Below are 25,000 nucleotides of genomic sequence, written 5' to 3' on the forward strand. Positions count from 1 at the left end.
TTGTGGCAGTGTGGAGAGGGGGGGGGGGGCATAGAAGAGATGGACTGAAGACGTGCTGGCCGGAAAACGTCTGTTTGGTGCTAGGACACTTTGGTTTCACCGACTAAAGGCTTAAGCCTAGTCCTCGACTAGATCACACTTTCAATGTAAAACCTCCATTGAAGATGCTTTTTTAGTCTAGGATTAGGCTTACGTCTTGTCTGGGACACCGGGCCCATTGTGTTACAGTTTAAAGTTGTTGCAACTGTTTGTCCCTTTTCATGGGATTCACTTTCACACAGACTTAACTGAGAACTGGTAACATCATCCCTTTTTCCTTCATTTCCGCCGGTGTTGATTCTCCCTCTGTTCTGGACTTCCTGACTGAGTTGGGATTTTGATTTCCCTAAAAGGAACCAGACATTATAGCTCACTGTTATTATTGTTTAAAAATAGATTTCAAATTTCCTTTTTCTTTTTTTTATGTCGGTCGATAGAGTAAATACATCTATTGATCTGCTCACACCACTGTGTTTTCACAACATCGCTGACCCCCTTTTTGCTTGCTTTTGGCCGTCATAAGATCAGGCTTTAAATATATATTTTTATATATATATATGTATATATATATATATATACTATAATATATATACTATAAATTGACAGTTATAATACCTCTAACCTAAGGAAACGCACTCGAACACCGCTCTGTCTTTTGTTCCATCGTGCCCCCCCTAAAAGGCTCTGTTGGGTCTCGGGGGGGGGCAGTAGAGCAACAGAACCACTCTCTCTCTCTCTCTTCCAAGTCGTAAAAGTTGCACAGTTGCTTAATTGGGTGTAATGAGAGGAAATGGCTGTGGCTGCTGTCCTGCTGTCCTGCTGGAGGAGCTGGTGGGAAGATGATGGTGTTGTGTTGATGGTTTGGGAAATGATATGATGCGTTTTGTGTAGCTATGTGCAAATGCTGGGTGTCTATCGAATATAGCAATACTCATGGTTTGACCTTAAGCATACTTTAAGTGTGTCCACTCTCAGGACATAAACTGGCCACTCTTAGTGAACATGATTTGCTGTAACTGGACCTGAGCCAAATATAGAGACCACAGCTAGTGGGGACCAGTATAGGTTACTAGTGGTCAGCAAGACAGAAACGCATGAACACAGGATGGAGACTTATATGGGTACTGGGGTCAATAGATCAGTATATTTGGGAACGGTCGGTCAGCTGACTGAGAGTCAGGTAACTGCTGACCGGAACGAACAAACCGTTATGGTAGGGAAGCAGAGGCAAGCTGGCTTCTAACTTTAGTATGTAAACAACATGTATGACGGGTGACTGGTGATTGGCAAGGTACAGCTGTTTCCGGTGTCAGCGGAAATCTAGCATATAAGCCCACTGCAAAGTGTCATTCGATGCGTGCCTCTCCTCGTTGCTTGCCGTGTGTTGAGAGGCTGCCCAGCGCTGTATGGAATAAATCTATCTTAATTGTCTACTTGAGCAACCTATTAATTATTCACTTAACGGGGAAGGAACAAATCTAGGTCACCGCCCTCTTCTGAACATTCACCCACTATCAATTGGCGTTTAACGAACAGGATCCTAGATTCAGCGAGACAGGTAAGGCAGATAAATTGTGTGCTTTAACCTGAATCACTGTTCTAGAGGGAAAAACCTGTAATTTTTTTCCTTGAAGGAAGGAAAGGGGATGAATTTGATGATGGGGGGGCTAATGACTGAATTGGACTAAATATTAAAGTTTGAGTATTGCTGTGTACATGAAGGTCATTAATCCACATATAGGATAAAACGGTATAAAAGGACAGAGCTGCTAGGTGTCACTCTGGAAGAGATATACTGATACTGGATATTGATTAATTCATAGAAGAATTGATTAAACGGAATTGGGCATTCCGTGGGTTTTTATTTGTTTATCTGTAAAGTACAGACATGTGTTTATCTGTAAGGTACAGAAATGAGGTATTTGACAGGAAATAAGGTGAACTGCAGAGCACGCTTGAGTCAATTGAAACTATGAAGTAGAATGTTGATTAAGATGGATAAATGAATAAGGTATTGACACGCAAGTGGTTATGGTATGTAATTTGAAGTATGATTTAAAGAAAGTGTTTATAAGAGGTCAAGTAATGTGGGTATTCTGTAGAGAAACAGGATAATGAAAGATAAAGATCAGCGGTAATAAGACAGTTGTAGGACGATAAGAATTTGAAAAGATATGGTATTTGTGTTAATGTTAAAGCGCAACAGATTTGAGTGACAAGATTGATTTATTGAGACAGGAGAGAACAGATGAGACGTGGATTTAAATGACCTTGATGAAACGCAATACAACAGACTGAATTAAAGTATATAGTAATAAAGGAATAAACACGAATTGGGTAACTATAAAGCTCTAACGAGACAATTTAGATAAAATAATTCCTTTTTACTAACATTGTGTGCAGTGTAATTAATCAAACATGGGTAATCGAACGTCTAGGACGGCAAAGTGTGAGAAACGGATTATTAAGTATAAATCAGTCAGGGACTTGCCACGAGGGGAAAGGAAAGCTATTAAGAAACTATTGGAAATTGATCCACACATAATTGATATTCCGATAAAATACACTGATACAGTGACACCAAAAGGATGGATTTTACTTAAATTAGGACCATTCTATGCAGAACCATTTCTAACAAAGATTGCGGAATGGAGTGACGATAATTTCCCAAGTATCGGGAGTTTTGAAAAGAATAAACTAAAGATTATTGCTAATCAATGGCCTGGTAATATTGTCAGAAAGAAGGAACACAATAGGTCTAACCCGATACCCAAGATAAGGGAGGTACAGATCGTGTCTCCTCCTGTACAGGCGGAACAGGCGGAGCAGGCTGTGACGCGCAGCGTGATCCAGGTGCAAGCGCCACTGCTAACTATAGAGGAGAAAGTCCTGTATAAACCATTAACCATATCTGACGTATCTGCAATCATAGTTGACGCACCAAGACCCTTGATTAACCCAAAAGGATTCATAAATTGGTATAAAACAATGTTGCTACATGGTAATTTGAATGGCACGGATTTAAGATACATTCTGATCACGTTGATGCCAGATGTTGAAATTGATACTTTGATAAATGCTTGTGAAACTTTGAATGAAAATAATGATGGGCCATGTAGAGGAAAAACAATTAATGAACGATTCCCATGGTTTAAAAATGAACACAAATTGACTCACATTGAACAATTAACCAAATTTCTAAACGAACATGCCAGCCAAAACCGTGATATCTCACAAATTCTGAACTGTAAACGTAAGCCTAATGAAACAATGTCTGACTTTGTAATCAGATTCCAAAATACCTGGAGAGAAAAGGCGAATTTGGAATTAGATGACAAACCTAACGCATTCTTTACAAATATGATTCTAGATGGTATTGGAGAAGATGCAAAGAACTTCAAATTATCAACACCAGACATTTTCTCAATGACACCAGCATTGATTGAAAAACGAATAAGGGAATTAGAAGCTTTGGGATTGTTTAATAAGCGACACCAACCACAAGTCTTGGAGCTTGCGCAATACACGGACCTAGAGGGATGGAATGAATACTAAGCATTATGGGTAATGAAGTCTTACGTGAAGCATGTAGAGTGATAGAGTTATAGGGAAATCATTGAGTTAAGTAATAATAATCCTTGTATTGATTAACATATTGTAAACAAATGATAAAGAGTGAAATGAATAACTATTGTATTTTCAGGACAAGCTAAATAGCTTAGCACCAACAGCAGAAAAGTGGTAAAGAGACGAGGGGAAAACACTGCTCCACAACGCTGCACCAGAGACGACACTCGGAACCTACACTATTAATAGAACTGCCCTTGCAAACAAGACGCAGCTCGGTGACACAGGGACACAGACACGCGGAGAACACATAGAAGTGTTAGACATGAAAATGTAGTTGTCTCTTATTGTAATTATCATACAATTCTGCATTGACTCAGTAAACGTAACATTTGAATTTACTTAGTAAACAGAGACATGCATTGATGACTGTTGATGTTCACACAAGCAAAGAGGAATATGTGACATTTTGATTGATGAATAATCCCGAACGGACAACACAACTCTTGCCAACTCTATCTCCTGACAGAACCAAGAAAATGCAGAGAAACTGAGCGACGGACTAAAAAACGGGGGCGTTGCTGAGGGCCAATCTAACAGAAGTGGGGGCTGAAATGACAGTGAACGATTGACGGATGAGAGAAAGGGGAAACCACAAATAATAATTCTCTGTGTAACTGTAAATGAAAATGTTGTTTTTCTGTTTGGAAGCGGAAACATGATAATGACATGACAGACTACAGACTTTGATAAAGCAATTACACATACGAATAATGACAGTACTTCACAATCAACAGTGTTAATCGGCCAACAGCTGAATGCACGAGCATTACACATTGATGCAACATTTATGATAAAGAACCATTCACACTGACTCAAGAGTGTCTCTGATAAATCTACTAAAACCAACGGGTGATTGACTGAGAAATATTTGATTATAAGAGAGGGATAGAACATTTAAATGTTCACAGCAAATTTACACCTTAATGCAAAATAAGCTCATAGTGTACATAGACCAACGGGGAAGTATTCAAGCCATCAGTAACGATTGTGATCAGAATTTTTAACATACGGGTAGAATAGAACCTATCTACCTCATTAAAAGTATGCTTATTGGAATTGACTCAGATTGCACATTGACAGTGAATAAACTAAGTATTGAAGACTGATTTGGATATTAAAGGGACGGTTCACGGTTTTTCACAACACACGTCCTAGGTTGATACCCATGGCATGAACCTCAAATGACATCCTTTTGTTTCCTCTAGGAACATTGATGAAGGACGAGTTAACCATTTTGAGAGAAACTAAATGTCTGTCTACCTGTACTTAACGATTGTGCAATCCCTGTATCTAAAAATATCTCAGCAGGCAAGTGCAGAACTCACTAGAGGGGGGGGACCACAGGGAGCCCAACCCACTCTCGACTCTGACGATGAGACCCCAGCAAAGGGGAAAACACGTAGTATGACAAACGATTACTGATTCCAGTACCATAATGATGACTATCTCTGCTATTAACAATTATTCTTGATGTTGTTGTGAATTAAGATTGAAACTAGGACAAGAGATACCGGACAGACGATGCGTGCCGAGAGAAACCGTGTGATCCTGGCCTCGTTGTGCATAAGATGGATGGCCACAATTGTATCGGTTCTGTATACGCTCTGGGTGTTAACTAACGAAACAGACTTTACTTTAACTGAAGACTCTGACACTAATCTTGTTCGCATGCGTCGTGACATCCAGGGAGTTAAACCAAATAGCGCACTAGACTCAGTTGCAGGAGTTTGCCAGTTTGTTGACAATTGTTGTACGTATTCACCACAACAGGAGTAAACCTTTAAGATCAGACAATGGGGACATAGAACAATAGGGGAGAGAAAAGTAGGGGGTAAGGATTTAGAGTTTCAATAACACTGTTAAAACATTTGAACAAGCATCATGATGGTGAATGAAATAATTTCTACTGTGAGTCTCTCAATAACACAGCAACAATACAAGAGGACAACAAGGCGAAAGCAGACAACAATGGAAGAATGTTCCACCAGCATCTCAGATAGTGCCTCATTGCGACCGGAAAAGCATGATGGTCCCTCTGTTGAAGATCGACCTAGGATATCGAAGAACCAAGACACCTAAAGAAACTGATTGACGATATCCCTATTTGTTAAAAATGTATAATTATGTAACAAACTATGGAAAAACATTTGATTTGACTTAATGATGGAAATGATACCTACTTCATTTGTAATGAGTAGTTAGACATAGCAATGAGAAACCTATTTGGATATTTTCTCCTTTAAACAACAAAGGTTTTTATCCGAAGGAGGTGATTATTAATCAGAGTAGTTAACCACAAAGTGACCTTTTACTCATGCCAAGTCAATTGTGGAATGAGATGTTTGTTCACTTTGTCAGGCCACATGACTGAGGAATTGTATTTGTCTATGGGGAAAGTCCTTTGATGACAATTCCGGGGGAGGAATGCAAGATCTCAGCCATGTGGAAAGAAAGAGAAATAATTAAAGTTACTGTCCATTAGAGGAGAAAAAAAAAGAGTGAGCTGATATGATGCGTTTTGTGTAGCTATGTGCAAATGCTGGGTGTCTATCGAATATAGCAATACTCATGGTTTGACCTTAAGCATACTTTAAGTGTGTCCACTCTCAGGACATAAACTGGCCACTCTTAGTGAACATGATTTGCTGTAACTGGACCTGAGCCAAATATAGAGACCACAGCTAGTGGGGACCAGTATAGGTTACTAGTGGTCAGCAAGACAGAAACGCATGAACACAGGATGGAGACTTATATGGGTACTGGGGTCAATAGATCAGTATATTTGGGAACGGTCGGTCAGCTGACTGAGAGTCAGGTAACTGCTGACCGGAACGAACAAACCGTTATGGTAGGGAAGCAGAGGCAAGCTGGCTTCTAACTTTAGTATGTAAACAACATGTATGACGGGTGACTGGTGATTGGCAAGGTACAGCTGTTTCCGGTGTCAGCGGAAATCTAGCATATAAGCCCACTGCAAAGTGTCATTCGATGCGTGCCTCTCCTCGTTGCTTGCCGTGTGTTGAGAGGCTGCCCAGCGCTGTATGGAATAAATCTATCTTAATTGTCTACTTGAGCAACCTATTAATTATTCACTTAACGGGGAAGGAACAAATCTAGGTCACCGCCCTCTTCTGAACATTCACCCACTATCAGGAAATGACCCTTGACCCCTCGCTGTCTCTCTCTCTCTCTCTCTCTCTCTCTCTCTCTCTCTCTCTCTCTCTCTCTCTCTCTCTCTCTCTCACCCTAGCCACGCATGGACCAGTACTTCAATCAGATGGAGAAAATCGTCAAGGAGCGCAAGACATCGTCACGGATACGGTTTATGCTGCAGGACATAATCGACCTGCGATTAGTGAGTGTGTGTGTGTGTGTGTGTGTGTGTGTACAGGTGCGTGTGTGTGTGTGTGTGTGTGTGCATGTGTACGCGTGCGTGTGTGTGTGTGTGCATGTGTATGTGTATGTGTGTGTGCATATGCGTGTATGTATGTATGTGTGTGCGTGTATGTGTGTGTGCGTGTATGTGTGCATGTGTATGTGTGTGTGCATGTGTATGCGTGCGCATCTTCTAACGGTGGTGGTTTTCTGGTCTCTGGTCCGCGGTGCAGCACAACTGGGTGTCGAGGCGGGTGGACCAGGGCCCCAAGACCATCGAGCAGATCCACAAGGAGGCCAAGATAGAGGAGCAGGAGGAGCAGAGGAAGGTCCACCAGCAGATGCTCAACAAGGACTCCGGCAGCAAGGGGAGGAGGCCAGGTCAGTCAGGCTCAGGACCCACGGAGAAATCCTCTTTAAGGCTTAGAGCACAGCCAGGCAGGGAGACAGGCAGGCAGACAGGCAGGCAGGGAGACAGGCAGGCAGGCAGGGAGACAGGCAGGCAGGGAGACAGGCAGGGAGACAGACAGCCAGACAGCCAGACAGACAGCCAGACAGACAGACAGACAGACAGACAGACAGGCAGGCAGGCAGGCAGACAGGCAGGCAGGCAGGCAGGCAGGGAGACAGACAGACAGACAGAGAGACAGACAGACAGACAGAGAGACATACAGTCAAACTCACAACCTCCAAATCTTAGGACGGACACACTAACCCCAAGGCCTCTGAGCTGGTTAAAAAACAATAAGATGGAGCGCTTCACAAATTTGCATGTCATCCTTTCGCAACTCTACATAGACGCTGTGTCATTCTCTCTGGAATATCGTCTTTGTCCTCCCTGTGTCCACGGGTGTCCCACTGAGCCCAGAGAACAGCGGTCGTTTTCTAATTTCTAAAATTGACATTTTACATAACGTGTTTTAAACATATCTGCGATATCACCAACTGTACGAGTGCGTTCGTCTCCACAGAGCCCAGAGAACAGCAGCAGCAGAGGGTCCAGCAGAGAGAGGAGACGTGGAACACGGTGCCCATGACCAAGAACAGCAGGACCATCGACCCCGCCAAGATCCCCAAGATCTCCAAGGTACGTGAGAATCAAACCTGCGGAACCTACGAAACCGGCGCGTTCCGTCAAATGGACCCGCGCAAGAACAGAATCGGCGAGCTTTGTCACCAGCAGTGACGGCGCGCGCCGAGGCTTATTTACTAGCAGTCAGCTTAAGCTCGGTACACCAGCCCTACATCTCTCTCTACCCCCCCAGCCCTACATCTCTCTCTACCACCCCGCCTTACATCTCTCTCTACCCCCCAGCCCTACATCCCTCTCTACCCCCCAGCCCTACATCTCTCTCTACCCCCCAGCCCTACATCTCTCTCTACACCCCAGCCCTACATCTCTCTCTTCCCCCTAGCCCTACATCCCTCTCTACCCCCCAGCCCTACATCTCTCTCTACCCCCCAGCCCTACATCTCTCTCTATCCCCCAGCCCTACATCCCTCTCTACTCACCAGCCCTACATCTCTCTCTATTCACCAGCCCTACATCCCTCTCCACCACCCAGCCCTACATCTCTCTCTACCCCCCAGCCCTACATCTCTCTCTGCCCCCCAGCCCTACACCCCTCTCTATCCCCCAGCCCTACATCTCTCTCTACCCCCCAGCCCTACATCTCTCTCTACCACCCAGCCCTACATCTCTCTCTAACCCCCAGCCCTACATCTCTCTCTACCCCCCCAGCCCTACATCTATCTCTCTCTACCCCCCAGCCCTACATCTCTCTCTATCCCCCAGCCCTACATCTCTCTCTACCCCCCAGCCCTACATCTCTCTCTACCCCCCAGCCCTACATCTCTCTCTACCCCCCAGCCCTACATCTCTCTCTACTCACCAGCCCTACATCTCTCTCTACCCCCCAGCCCTACATCTATCTCTACCCCCCAGCCCTACATCTCTCTCTACTCACCAGCCCTACATCTCTCTCTTCCCCCCTAGCCCTACATCCCTCTCTACCCCCCAGCCCTACATCCCTCTGTACCACCCAGCCCTACATCTATCTCAACCCCCCAGCCCTACATCCCTCTCTACCCCCCAGCCCTACATCTCTCTCTACCCCCCAGCCCTACATCTCTCTCTACCCCCCAGCCCTACATCCCTCTCTACCCCCCAGCCCTACATCTCTCTCTACCCCCCAGCCCTACATCTCTCTCTACCCCCCAGCCCTACATCTCTCTCTCCCCCCCAGCCCTACATCTCTCTCTACCCCCAGCCCTACATCTCTCTCTACCACCCCACCCTACATGCCATTATGAGTATCAGGTGGAAACACTAACCTTGTCCTCAATTTCCTTTCAGAATTTTGAACAAATGTACATTAAACTCCGAGCAGCTGTGAAGTCCAAACCACAGTGATGTCACCGGTGGAGGAGAACGGAGAGGGTCTTAGTTTTACCATGCCGACCTTTTCTACAGTCTCAACGTCTTGCCACATTGATCAGAGACATTTGAAAGAATTCGCAGAATTTGAAAGCCACGATAATCCCCACTTCAGTGTGTTTTGTAATCCTACCGAAGCATTTTATTATCTTTTTGATTAAACACAAATCCTCTGAATAACCTGCATCCATTGTTTGTGTCTGCCACCCCGCCACCCCGCCACCCCCCAAACTAATGCCATCGTCTAGTGCAGTGGTTCTCAACCTTTTTTGGGCCAGCGCCCCCCTGTCCATTATCCAGGTCTCTTACCACCCCCCATAAAAAAAAGGCTTTTTTTCTTCCCTGAATATTAATGTTGACTAATATTCTGTGTTATATCATTTAAAAAGCATGTCACTGAATGCCAAATAATGGATTTGATTTAACTGGGCAGTTGGAATATCATTATCATTAGTTTACCAGAGAGCAGAAAAGCCATGTGAATAAAAATGCTGTTTATGAGTGTTAAACAAACTCAGACAACATCAGAGAATACAAACAGACTGTTTTATGATGCTAATATTTATTATTTTTTTATTAGACTTTGTTAACACAGTTCCAAAGTTCAGAGCACTGAGCTCTGGGAGCGCTCAGAGATGGGTGCTCTGACTGAAAAGACGGTTTGCCCGTTCCTGAATTTACGAATGTACCTGTAATAACACTGCTGACAGCTGATCAATCGCAAGCAGACAGAGTAGTGGTTTCCTATAGCAACAAAAGACATTGACAGCTGTTCGGAGTGCTTATGTGTTCGTTTCCAGGACATCAGAGGAGCAACATATCACTAAAAAGCGATCGTATATTTTAGTTTGTAAACGTTAAGACGAACACATCGCAATGCTAACCTCAGAATGGCACTAGGGATAACATCCACAACAACACTTAACAGTAATACATTTATGTAATATACTGTGATGAACCTGCGAGGGGAGGGGACATTCGCAGCTGATTTCTCCAGGTTAGATTATTGGTAAGCGACAGAGAACTTTCCGGACTGGTTTATTACAATACGATCGCTTTTTTGAGATAGGTTGTTCCTGCTGTGATGTTCTGGTATGGTGGTATGGTATTAGCACTCATTTTAACTCAATTAAATAAGCTATATTGAAAGGAAGCGAACGCATAAGCGCAGAGGGTAGTGTGTATACGCGGGGAGGGAGTATTTGGCACGACAGGCTTACGTCACCGGCGGGGACATGGACTCAGTATCAAAACTAACATAAGAAATATTCTCTCTCGCTTATAGCCAACAATTACAATGAGCCTACAAACTGAAACACATGTCACTCAAGCATAGCCTACAAGGAAAACACTCATAGAAATTAAACAAGACCGTAAATTAAACAACACCGTATCGCTGTTAGATGAGCAACTCAGCAACACAAATTAAATAGCCTATTCCTCATAAATCTTCGCCAACTGGCTAAATCCAAAGACAATCAACTATTTACAGTTATATAGCCTATTCCACTCCTATCCGTGTTCATTTGCGGGTGCTATGCAAGAAAAGGATGGCTTTGAAACATGGGTTGAAACCAGTGGCGTAGCGGACGGGCCCGCAAGCGACGCACCGCGGGGGGGCCCCAGCCACTAGGGGGCCCCCTAACATTGGATCCCCTTTTCTTTTTTTTTCTTTTTTTTTATAATTTAAAAAAATATAAAACAAAGAAAATAAGTGGCCCTTCATTGTGTCAACCTTAATTTTAATATATAGGCCTATATTTAAAAATATATACATAGTTAGCCGTATCCAATAGCAACATGACTTTGACGTCACACGTAGGCAGCGAGACACAAGGAAAATGAGCAAGCGAAAATACAATACAAAGTACAATAAGCATTCTTTAGGTGGTGATAGATTATCTATTCGGACATTATAGCCGCTATATGTGGGACTGTCGGTCCGATATTGTAAAAAAATCTAATAAAAAATGTATGTTTACGGAAGTACATGTCTCAAGTATTATCTCGGCGGTTAGTCGAGTGAAAGAAAAACAACATACAGATGATAATTCACACAATATAATACCACGAAAGCGTACAGCACTAAACAATAACATTTATTTGGGCAGCATCATACTCAAACTCAGGCAGAAAGGCAGGGTCCGGCCAGGTTCACAGTCACAGGCTGTCAGTGCATCATACAGGTACATAATTCAGCATGGTTAGGCTATATATAGCTGTTTCTTTTTCTATTCTACTATTCTATTCTACTTCTGCTGTCTGCGTCTCCCTGGGTATTCCTAGACCAGATGGCAAACAGTAAAGAAATGTCACAATATACCAGGACTTAAGAAACGAGATGTCCAACAAAGGATTTGACTAACCCTGGCCAATTTTACGCAACAAGTAGACTCTGATGCAGCGGAGACAGGGTTGCCAGATTGGCTGGTTTTTGGTGGATTTAGAAGTTTTTAGATTGATTAGGTTGGAAATTCTCAATCCCATCTGGCAACCCTTAGCGGAGAGTCTACAGATATGTTTACAGATATCACACTGCTGTGCACACCACACTTTGTTAAAATAAATAAAGCTTGTACTATTCTACTTATAATACATTCTACTGATGTAGTGTAGTCTACCATTTGGATTTAGTTATAGGCTATTGCTCTCACTTGTTTGTACCGTTTGCTAAGTCAAGCATTTAGAATGTAGAGTGCATATTTGTGGTATTCTGTAGTAAGAAAGTAGTTCGTAAAAGAATGAGACCGGGAGACACGCTGCTGCTGTTCAATTCGCCATTTATTCAACTCCCGTTCTTCACATCCGGAAGTGCATACATCACTTCCGTCACTGCATACATCACTTGCATACTAGCGCCCACTGGCGGTATAAACAGGACACAACATTTCCCCCTTTCTTAAAGGGATTACAGTCCTCAACGAATGCAATATTCTGTAGACTGGTGTCAGTACAATTGAAATAAAATGAAAACGAAGGAAATGAAAATGAATGAATCAGCATAATGAATAACAACAATAAACAGTTTATGACAGTGAAACATGAAATGAACATTCCCTTTTGTCATTGCATTGTAGGACCTTTTTGTACTAAGTTAGAACCGTGTTCTATCCTACCCTTTTAGTACGTTCTCTACGGCACAAAGTCTACCAGCCACCTAGGTGGGTTTCTGACTCTCAGGTTCCTTCTTGGACCTGGTTCATTAAACACATTCTCTGTCTCGGGCACCGTGAACTCCTCTAGCTCAATCTCCTTTTCACCACTGGTGCCAGACAGAGCATCCTTGGGGAAGCGTGTAAGCTTGGATGCATTCCATTTTCGACCATCACTGAGCAGGTATGTATTCTGTCCTGCTTTACTAACTACTGTCAGCGGTTCTGTGAATCTTGATGATCCCTTTTTTACATGCTCCGGTCTGCGGACACGTACGGTGTCATTCACTTGGAACATGGGCACTTTCGCTCCCCTCATTCTGTCTGTGTACTCCTTACTCTCCTGTTGCTTGCGTCTCACTGTCTCCTGCACTTTCTCATGTGACTTAGTTTGGTGTGAGACAGGGAGGACATTTAGTTTTGTACGCATCTTTCTGTTCCTCAGCAACTCAAAGGGAGTAGCTCCTGTAGTAGCATGCGGCGTAGCGCGATAGTTCAGTAAGAACTCTGTTACTACATGTTTCCATGGCTTGTGCATTCTCTCAGCCGTCTGAATACACTCTTTGAGAACTCGATTAAATCTCTCAATAGCCCCGTTGGCTCTTGGATAATAAACACTGGAACGCAGGTGCTTTATCTCTCTCTCTCCCAGAAAGCTTGCAAAAGCATGGGAGGTAAACTGACATCCGTTGTCAGAGACCAGGAAGGAAGGGTTACCTTCACGACTAAACACTGTAGTCAAGAAGCTAATAACCGCCTCTGTAGTTACAGTAGAGACAAACGCCACCTCTGGCCACTTACTGTAATAGTCTGTGAGTGTAATAGCATAACGGCAGTCCCATGTCGCACAGTCAAAGGGACCAACAATGTCAATGGCCACCTTCTCCCATGGTCCACCTGGCAGTTCCACTGGGGTAAGTGGTGCAGGCGCAGTTTTGGCTGTTTTGTCATTGTATTGACAGGGTACACATGAGCCTACTAATGTCTGGACACATCTGTCCATTTGCGGCCACCAATATAGCTCTCGTAGTCTCTGTTTAGTACGCACTATCCCCTGATGCGCTTCATGAGCTAAATTTACAACTTTAGACCGTAGTGTAGTAGGAACCACCACACGGTCGGGGCCTCTCATGACAAGTAGTTCATCCACAGCCAGTTCATCTCTCACTCTAAAATATGGAGCAAGTTCCTTTGTCACATTCTTACTGCATTTTGGCCAACCTTTCTGTATCTGCTGTCTCAGTTGAGTCAGTTCAGGACAGGCCTCACAGGCAGCAGTGAACTCGGTCACAGATATGGCATGTGAGGAACCTGTGAACACAGTAGCCACCATGTCTGGCTCCTCCTCCACCTCTCCTGTCGAAGGCAGAGGGAGTCTCGACAAGCAGTCAGCAGTCACATTACGTTTCCCTGGATGGTAAGTGACATCATAAGTAAAGCATAGTAGACGTGCAGACCATCTCGCTATTCTCAGACCTGCGCGACCCGTACCCCTGGAAGTGAGTAGGGTTGTCAACGCTTGGTGGTCTGTGCGTAGGACAAAACGATGTCCCCACAGGTAGGTTCTCCACCTTTCCACCGCCCAAACGCATGCCAGCGCCTCACGCTCGACGGTAGAGTACTTTCTCTCTGCAGGAGAAAGTGTCCTGGACGCAAAAGCTATGGTTCTCTCTGTATTGTCTGGGTGAATCTGGCTCATTACAGCCCCCAATCCATAGTTAGAAGCATCGGTAGTGACATAAGTAGGTAACTCAGGATCATATAATGCTAAGGTAGGACTCTCAGTAATCAGTCTCTTAACCTCAGTAAAACTGGACTCTGCATCCGCTGTCCATTCAAACTTAGTGTCAGTAGATTCCCTGAGTGTAGCACGTAGCGGTTCCACCACAGTAGAGAAGTCAGGTATGAATTTACTATACCACGATGCAAGTCCTAGGAAGGACCGCAGGGAGGATGTGTCGTGCGGGGCAGGCGCGTTCGCCACAGCACTGACCCCGTCTTGGTCAGGATGAAGACCATCTTTGGACACAGTGTGGCCCAGGAAGCGCAGAGCTTTCTGGTTGAACTTACACTTGTGCATGTTCAGTTTAAGTCCCACTTCATTTAGAGCATGTAGCACTCTCCGTAGGCTGACATCGTGATCCTGCTGTGTGATGCCGTAGCAAATCACATCATCCAGGTAGGCCTGTACGCCTGGCAGGCCTGTCAGTACAGTCGACATCATTTTCTGAAAAGCTGAAGGAGCAGAAGCGAGGCCAAATGGCACTCGGCAGAAACGAAAGAGACCCTCATGCGTGATAAACGCAGTTAAATCACGGCTATCTGGATGCAATGGCAACTGGTGATAAGCAGAGGCTAAGGCCCAATCCCAATTCACCCCTAGCCCTTCGTTTTCACCCCTATGGCTCGATTTGCGCGTTCACGTTTAGGGCGAGGGCTGTCTCAATTCATATTTCATCGAGGGCTAGGGGTAAGGGGGAGGGCTAACTATTACTTCGTTTCGAGCGATTCCAGGACCACACTAGCTTCGAAGGGCTAACGGTATGCTACCCCTTGATACCAGGATGCATTGCGAATCATCTACAAATATAAAATCCTCAATTTTGGCCGCCATTGGCTACAATCTGTAATTTGGCTCTACAAGTGTTAATGTCATTTTATGAAGTTTTTATATGTTTTCAGGCGAGAAAGTAACCATATATATTCACAAAATGTGTCCAGTTTATCAAAATAACCCGTTTATCCTATACTACGGAGGATGTTATCATAGTGTTGTTAGCATAGTGTTCGCGAATGCTATGCTATGTTGTGATATCATGTACTAGTTTTCACTGAATAAATCGCGATTTCTTTCAAAGAAGGTAGCAGGTGTTTATGTCCATGTCAAGGAGAAGGTACGTTATGACAGTAGTGTGTTTAGGACATAAGTTAAGGATATCAGTGTTGTACTTTAGCCTGTGGAGACGCGATAGCATTAGCTCCACACGGATTTAACATTAACAGTAGTCATAGACACTTGTAGTAGTAGTTGTTGTATAACAAGGTGAATAGTGAGTTAACATGTTTATTAGTTGTATCCCTTCCTTGTTGTAAAACGTGTTGTTGTTGAACATGTCTGTGACTGAAATAGACTAGATACTACGGAGGATGTTATCATAGTGTTTGCGATGCTAACGGCCGCCATCTTTGCTATCTCCTCCGGTCACAGATGTGAGAATTCGCCGGCAACACAACGCGTCACCCGTACCGCGTCTAAACCACTGTTGATGACGTAGGCGCCGTGAAGGGCTGTCCCAATTCATAGGGCTTAGATTTCAAGGGGTAGGGCTTGTGACGTATTCGAAGGCCTTGCCTTCGAATCGAGTGACACTCGAAAACGAGCCATAGGGGTAGAAAAGGGAATTGGGATTGGCCCTAAGTCTATAGTAGAAAAGACTGTGGCTCCACGGAGCTCAGCGAACAGTTCATCCATGTGCGGTAAGGGATGACAGTCACTGATGATTGCCTTATTAGGTTCTCTGAGGTCAACACACAGGCGAGGCTTTCCTCCCCCCTTTCTCTGGGTCACAACTATAGGGGAAACCCATGGAGATGCGTCTATACGTTCTATAACGCCTTTTTCCTGTAGATCTGCGAGCTCATCGGTCACAGCCTGCCTCACTGAGAACGGAAGCCTCCTCAGTTTCTGCTGTACTGGCACAGCATCTGGTTTAACCTGTATTTTGTGCATAAAACCTTTTGCACACCCTAACTCCTGTACTAGAACCTCTGGTTCGGTCTGTGGAGTGGTACTCTGTACAGTAGGTGCTCGGAGCACAGTAGGAGAGCTAGCAGAGCTAACAGTAATAATTTTGTTACCCTCAATGCACATCTGCAATGCTACAAATAAATCTAGTCCCAGCAATGCATTTCCTGATTCAACCACTATCAATGAACCTGTAACTGAATGTCCATTATGAACAACTGTAGCATGCATGCAACCTTTAACAGGAATTTTCTCTCTGGAGTAAGTAAGCAGATTCACTGTAGGCTCAGCAAGGACACATGTATGGAAAAGTGTCTGGTAAGTACTCTCTGGAATAATAGAAACAGATGAGCCTGTATCCACTATCAGCTCAACATCATGGGAATGATAATTTGCATCAACTCGTACAGTACACATAATTTTATCATTCACGACGGCCCCCTGCATGTAAAGCACAGTAACGTCATTCACCATTACCTCACGCACCTCTTTTTGAGCCGATCTACACACCTTGGAAAAATGTCCAACTTTTCCGCATGTATTGCAAGTCACCTTAACCGCTGGGCATGTAGGCTTGTTAGCTAAGTGTCCTGTGGATCCGCATCGGAAGCAGGCGCGCTGATTCCCAGTTGTAGCTGGCTGGCTGTAGACCGTGGCAGGTGCAGTCGTCGTCGGAGTTTTCTTCTTGCCCTTGTCGAACCTCCTCCTCGTCGGCTGTTTCTCGATGGCTCTCACCGAAGCTGTAGCTCCAGAGAGAACGTTGGAGTTCCGTAGTCCAGCCTCGATTTGTAAGGCCATTGAAGTAGCTTTGTCCAGAGACAAGTCCGATTCAAGCAAAAGTCTGTCTCGTATGCGTGTATTAGCAACACGCTCAATCAGTTGATCACGAATCATTTGTTCCTCCATGGCACCAAATTCACAAGCTGCAGCTAGCTCGCGTAATGAAGCAAGGAACTGATTAACCGTCTCGTCAGGACCCTGAGCTCTCTGTCGAAATTTGTGACGTTCAGCAATCACATTCACCTTAGGAACAAAGTACTTTTTCAGTCCATCCACGGCAGAAGTGTAGGTAACACCCGTATCCTTTAGAGTGTAGAACAGTCTTTGTCCTTCGGTCCCAAGTGCATGGAGAAGAACCGCGCGCTTTCTTTCCTCCGGCCATTGTTCTCCGGTAGCATCAATTACGAGCATGTAATTTTCAAACATTCTCAACCAAGTAGGAAAAGAAATAGCAGGTTCGCCTGGCACAGGCATGAACGGTGTAGGTAAGGGTACGGAAATAGCCATCCTCGTCGCCAAAAATGTGGTATTCTGTAGTAAGAAAGTAGTTCGTAAAAGAATGAGACCGGGAGACACGCTGCTGCTGTTCAATTCGCCATTTATTCAACTCCCGTTCTTCACATCCGGAAGTGCATACATCACTTCCGTCACTGCATACATCACTTGCATACTAGCGCCCACTGGCGGTATAAACAGGACACAACAATATTGCGAAATTTCGCAACGTCAATAACGCATCGGCCTCTAAAAAACGCAGTTTTTTTTTTTTTTTTTTTACTCCGTTGCGAAAGGGCCCCCGCCGCCACCTTGCGGGGGGGCCCCGGGATTTTGCGCTACGCCACTGGTTGAAACATGACATTACAGATGGGATGAACCGGGGTTCTTCGTAGACTAGCATAGTATTGCAATTTCAGCACTGTACATGAACTGTCAAGATTCCTCTACAATGCAGCTTACCCAGACACATTGGAAACTATCAAAAGCTCTGCCTTTGCTAGCTGAGTTTTTAGCTTCATCTTCTTGTTGACACTCTCACTTTTAAAAAAATGTGGGCGCTGCGCTACGTGTGTCTGCGTCACAGAGCCCGGCCAAATTCAGAACACTGCGCTCTGGGAGCGCTCAGAGATGGGTGCTCTGACTGAAAAGACGGTTTGTCCGAGCGAAATGACCGTTTGTGCATTTACGAACGTACCCGTAATAACACTGCTGACAGCTGTTTTTCATGAGAAAAATACTTAATGCGCGAACGCCCCCCAAGAACACCTCAACGCCCCCCCTTTAAAAATATCTGTGCCAGCGCCCCCCAATGTTGTCTGAACGCCCCCGTTGAGAAACGATGGTCTAGTGCTTGCTTTCTGCATAATGTGCTCATTGATGTGGTATTCAGGCTCATGGTTATAAAGGATTGCAAGATACAGTATGCCTTCTATCCTATGAAACATTATATTACATAACACAGTTACACATTTGCCCTGGCAAATCATTGGCAAATGATTGTGTTCTACCTGTTCTACGTGTTGTATGTGTTGTATGTGTTCTATGTGTTCTATGTGTTCTATGTGTTCTACGTGTTCTACGTGTTCTACGTGTTCTATGTGTTCTATGTGTTCTACGTGTTCTACCTATTCTATGTGTTCTACGTGTTCTATGTGTTCTATGTGTTCTATGTGTTCTATGTGTTCTACCTGTTCTATGTGTTCTGCGTGTTCTACGTGTTCTATGTGTTCTATGTGTTCTATATGTTCTACCTGTTCTATGTGTTCTGCGTGTTCTATGTGTTCTACGTGTTCTATGTGTTCTACGTATTTTTCCTGCTTCCTGCTTCTGAGTAGATTAGACGTGTTTCTCCCTCGCTCCTCTCATACCACTGCTTTCCTGCTTTTTTCTTGCTTCTTTTTTATAGTTTTAACATTTTTTTAATATAGCTGTTATTCCTACCATGCCTGCTATCTGTCAAAGTTGTGTGGATCTTTCAAAGAGAGTAGACTTATTGGAATATACTCTCCAGGGGCGACTCTCCGCACTCGAGAATCGCTACGCTAATGGTTCTCCACCCACGCAAGCCATTGAAGAGGATTTAAATCAAAATTCACACTTCCCAAAGCTAACGAGGCAGGTGACAGCTGCAAAATTCACTGGACAGATGAATTATCCCCCGAAACTACTGAAAAGCAGCCAACTGAAGTCCTCGTTAGCACCGCTAGCATCATTAGCAACAGGTAGGCCCGAGCCATGGGCTTGCATGACTAAACAGAGCCGAGATAGGAGTCTGAGACACCGGCCCGCGGAGCAGCGAGCTGGCATGACTCCCAAGGCCCGAGATAAGAACATCAGAGTCACGCCAAGATTTCCCAGGCCTGGGAATCACGTGACTCCCCGGCCCCCCCCGGTGACTCCCCGGCCCGCAGACACGAGCTCAAGGTCACCCCCTCCTTCTTCTACTTCTCTGTGTGACATGCAGCGGATGAAACAGACTTCACCTCCAAAAGATACTTTGTTGATTGGAGACTCGGCGATCAGAAACGTAAGAGGTAAAAAATTACATATCCACTGTCTTCCTAACCTAACGGTCTCAGAAATAACAAAAGATTTGGAAGAAACACTGTCTAAAAACCCAGACACAAAGCGTCTTGTATTACATGTGGGACAAACCGATTCACGTAAAATGGGCTCAGTAGACTTGAGACGTGATTTCATGGAACTTTTCAATAGACTTGACAAGCTTAAGATTGAGACATTCATCTGTGGACCGCTACCCACTGTTGACAGAGGTAACCTGGAATTCAGCCGGCTCCTAAGCCTTAATACGTGGCTCTCTGCTGCGTGCCAACTTAAAAGGCTGAAATTCATTGACCACTGGAACATATTCTGGAGGCAGAGAGACCTATTCAAAAGAGATGGCCTCCACTTAAACAGATCGGGAGAATACCATTTGATGAACAACATACTCTTCAACCTCATAAACTCTGCTCCCCCTTCCCTCGCTCTTGAACCAACTGAAAGGCCTACAGTGCAGGATTCTTCAGACTCAGCACAGGCAGCTGAACTGCTCACAGTGGATAAACTCTCCCCACAGTCCTGCGACTCATCACAGCCTACAGTAAAGGGCCCTCCAAACTCATCACAGCTGGCTGAACCCCCACTAAGGCGACGGTCCAGCCCCTTTTCTCTCCCCCCACCCTCCCTCCCTGCCCCCGACCCCCCAAACCACTCTGCCCCCGACCCCCCAAACCACTCTACCCCCAACTCCCAGAGACACTCATCCACTGAGTCCACTGAGCTCTCCTTCCTCCAACTCACGCCGTTCCTGCCTTTCTCAGCTAGGTTAGAGAAAATGGTGAAGACAGGAGTAGAGCTCACCCCGAAAGCTGCTCCATCTCAGGCAACTCTCCATTCTACAACACCTGGCCCCACACTCCCTGTGACGCCAGCCTCATCAACAATGCCAGCCTCATCAACAATACCCATCGCCCTACCCCGCCACAGGATGCTATCTACAACACCCATCCCCATCCCCCGGATGACACCCAGAATCAGTTGATGCTCTAACAGTCCCTGCTTCCATAGAGTTGATACCATTGACATTCCTGATATAAAGCTGGGACTCTCAACTCTTGCTATCCCTGTTCATATCAGTAACAGAACAGTTAATTGCAAGTCTGAATGCTTTATACACCCCTCAAATTTAATTTCTGTACCCTGCCACACACAGCCCACACAGAGACCAAACACAAAACCACTCAAGCTAGCACTTTTCAATGCCAGATCCTTAGCTAATAAGTCTCTCTTAATCAACGACTTGATTAGCTCCTATGAACTAGATTTCTTATTTATCACTGAGACCTGGTTAGATAAAGATAACAAGACACCAATTCTTATTGAGTCAGCACCCCCCAATTTTAGAACCTTAGATGTCGTTAGATCCCACAAAAAAGGTGGTGGAATCGCCTCTTTCTTCCGAGACAGTTTTAACTGCAAACAGAAATCCTTCGGGGAATTTTTATCATTTGAATATCTTTCAGTTGTTTTTAAATGTTCCACTCGAATTATTTTTATAATTTTATACAGACCACCCCAATACTCTACTAGCTTCTTTAATGAACTTACAGAGCTTCTCTCCATCATTACTACTGAATTTAATGGTCTGATCATTGCTGGTGATTTCAATATTCATGTAGATAACTCAGAGGACAACAAAGCCAAAGAACTCTCTGTTCTGTTAGATGTTTTTGAACTTCAACAACATGTGAACCTCCCTACTCACAATCGAGGTCACACTCTGGACCTTATCATCACCAAAGGCCTAGATATTTCAAATGTTGTTGTAACTGACATTGCCCTGTCTGACCACTGTTGCATATTCTTTGACGTATCTATCTTTCCTGTTATTCAAACTATGTCTAAAACTATTTCCAAACGATATATCAATGAAAAGACCAGTGCACTGTTCACACAGGCCTTTTCCCTAGCCCCCCCACCCCAAACTTCTATTCCAACCTCAGTAAATGACCTTCTACACGATTTCAACTTAAAAATCACAAAAACCATTGATGATATTGCACCCATTAGATCCAAATGCATCTCTGGTAAGCAAAAAGCTCCCTGGAGAACTGCCCCATCCGTAAAGACCCAAAAAAGAGAATGTCGTAAAGCAGAGCGCAGATGGAGAAAAACAAACCTTCAAGTCCACTATGATATCTATAAAGAGAATCTTCAGAACTATAACTTAGAAATAAGAAGTGCCAGGCAATCATTTTTCTCTAAGATCATAAACAATAACATCAATAATGCCCGCATCCTTTTCAGAACTGTTGACAGACTAACAAATCCCCCAACACCCATTGCTCAGGAATTTCACTCAACTAGTAAATGCAATGAGCTTGCATCCTTTTTTAACAATAAAATAGAAACCATTAGACAAGGCATTAGGTCTTCTGTGTCAGGCATGAAAAACATGTCCCCATTAACAACCCCAAATAGGGCGGACATAACAACCATGTCACAATTTAACACCATTGATTACAAGACCCTAGATAAAATCATGTCACGTCTTAAACCATCCACCTGTGCCCTTGATGTCCTGCCAACAAGCTTTTTAAAAAACATATTTAGCTGCATGGCAGGCGAAATAATACAAATAATTAACACCTCCCTTTCATCAGGAATCTTCCCTGAAGCCCTGAAAACTGCAGTTATTAAGCCTCTACTAAAAAAGAACGGCCTAGACCCATTTGTACTAAACAACTACAGACCCATATCAAACCTTCCCTGTACAGGAAAAATTATTGAAATGGTTGCCCACGAACAACTTAGCAATTATTTGACCCTAAATGATCTCTTTGATGACTTTCAATCAGGCTTTCGCCCCCTACATAGCACTGAAACGGCCCTTATTAAGGTCCTTAATGACATTCGCGTAAACACAGACTCCGGAAAAATCTCAGTTTTGGTACTACTAGATCTTAGTGCTGCCTTTGACACTGTAGACCATGACATTCTAATAGATAGACTAAAAACCTGGGTAGGACTTTCGGGCACTGCCCTAAACTGGTTTAGATCCTACCTACAGGACAGAAGCTACTATGTCTCCATTGGCAACTTTGTATCTGACCAAATTAAAATGACATGTGGGGTTCCCCAAGGGTCAATCCTTGGCCCCCTTCTATTCAATCTCTACATGCTTCCATTGGGACACATCATAAAAAAGAACAAAATTGCCTACCACAACTATGCGGATGACACTCAAATCTACATAGCCCTCTCACCGAACGACTATAGTCCCATTGACAATCTCTGTAATTGCATTGAGCAAATAAACGCCTGGATGACACAAAACTTCCTCCAACTAAACAAGGACAAAACAGAGATAATTGTATTCGGTGCACCTGACAAAAGATCGAAAGTCAGTGCAAAACTTGATTCTCTCTCTCTTCACAGTAAAAAACAGGTCAGAAATCTTGGTGTAATTCTAGACTCCGATCTAAACTTCAACAGCCACATAAACTCAATAACTAAATCAGCCTACTATCACCTGAAAAACATAACAAGAATGAGAGGTTTCATGTCCAAGCAAGACCTTGAAAAACTCATCCATGCATTTGTTTCGAGTAGACTTGATTATTGTAATGGTCTACTAACAGGCCTATCTAAAGGAGCTGTTCGTAAATTGCAGCTCATCCAAAACGCCGCTGCTAGGGTCCTAACAAAAACAAAGAAATTTGAACACATTACACCAATCCTGAGATCCCTGCACTGGCTACCAGTCTCTCAGAGAATTGAATTCAAAATCTTCCTAATTACATACAAATCACAAAATGGTCTTGGACCAAAATACATATCAGATCTCCTCCCACCCTATATTCCCGCAAGGTCCCTAAGGTCAGCTGAGACAAATCAGCTAATAATTCCAAGAGTAAAAACAAAACACGGTGCAGCAGCTTTCAGTCACGCTGCTGCATGCTCCTGGAACAAACTCCCTGAAGAAATCAAACAGGCCCAAACCCTTAAAATATTTAAATCTAAGCTAAAAACCTTCATGTTTTGCACCAGTTATGATTAAACACAAACACTTCTATCAATGTCTTTTTTCCATTAACTATTGTCTTTTTAAATGTTTTATCTATTTACTTCTTATATTTGCTTTTATTCATTGTAATTTTTATTTTCTTATGCTCCTCTTGTGGAGGGATGTGGAGGGATATGGAGGGATATGGAGTGGTGTAGAGGGATGTAGAGGGATGTAGAGGGATGTAGAGGGATGTGGAGGGATGTAGAGGGTTGTAGAGGGATGTGGAGGGATGTAGAGGGATGTGGAGGGATGTAGAGGGATGTGAAGGGATGTGGAGGGATGTAGAGGGTAGAGGGATGTAGAGTGATGTGGAGGGATGTAGAGGGATGTAGAGGATTGTAGAGGAATGTGGAGGGATGTAGAGGGGTGTAGAGGGGTGTAGAGGGATGTAGAGGGATGTAGAGGGATGTAGAGGAATGTGGAGGGATGTGGAGGGATGTAGAGGGTTGTAGAGGGATGTGGAGGGATGTGGAGGGATGTAGAGGGATGTAGAGGGTTGAGGGATGTAGAGGGATGTAGAGGGATGTGGAGGGATGTAGAGGGATGTAGAGGGATGTGGAGGGATGTAGAAGGATGTAGAGGGATGTAGAAGGATGTGGAGGGATATGATTAAACACAAACACTTCTATCAATGTCTTTTTCCCATTAACTATTGTCTTTTTAAATGTTTTATCTATTTACTTCTTATATTTGCTTTTATTCATTGTAATTGTTATTTTCTTATGCTCCTCTTGCTGTATTTTTAAATAATGCATGTAAAGCACTTTGAATTGCCCCTGTTGTATGAAATGTGCTATACAAATAAACTTGCCTTGCCTTGCCTTGCCTTGCCTTGCCTACGTGTTCTACGTGTTCTATGTGTTCTATGTGTTCTATGTGTTCTGCGTGTTCTATGTGTTCTACGTGTTCTACGTGTTCTATGTGTTCTATGTGTTCTATGTGTTCTACCTGTTCTACGTGTTCTATGTGTTCTATGTGTTCTATATGTTCTACCTGTTCTATGTGTTCTACCTGTTCTATGTGTTCTATGTGTTCTATATGTTCTACCTGTTCTATGTGTTCTATGTGTTCTGCGTGTTCTACGTGTTCTATGTGTTCTATGTGTTCTATGTGTTCTATATGTTCTACCTGTTCTATGTGTTCTACCTGTTCTATGTGTTCTATGTGTTCTATATGTTCTACCTGTTCTATGTGTTCTATGTGTTCTACGTGTTCTATGTGTTCTATGTGTTCTATGTGACAACCACAGCCTCCACATCTTTCTCACTCATCCC

At 43.9% G+C, this 25,000-nt stretch overlaps 1 protein-coding gene across 1 annotated transcript in view; it reads left to right on the top strand.

Moving 5' to 3' along the window:
• LOC308154037 (eukaryotic translation initiation factor 4 gamma 3-like) overlaps window positions 1-8,230 on the top strand; it is a gene marked incomplete at both ends in the record, with an annotated part of 22,001 nt that extends 13,771 nt beyond the window's left edge. Inside the window, 3 exons of the mRNA XM_080527217.1 lie at window positions 6,920-7,024; window positions 7,278-7,425; window positions 8,016-8,230. Of these exons, the coding sequence (XP_080383343.1) occupies window positions 6,920-7,024; window positions 7,278-7,425; window positions 8,016-8,230 (468 nt within the window). The remainder of the gene's footprint in view (window positions 1-6,919; window positions 7,025-7,277; window positions 7,426-8,015) is intronic.
• Between the last annotated feature and the right edge of the window lie 16,770 nt (window positions 8,231-25,000).

This window comes from Nansenia antarctica, assembly GCF_963989245.1.
Source record: "Nansenia antarctica genome assembly, chromosome: 3".
NCBI classification, from domain to species: Eukaryota; Metazoa; Chordata; class Actinopteri; order Argentiniformes; family Microstomatidae; genus Nansenia; species Nansenia antarctica.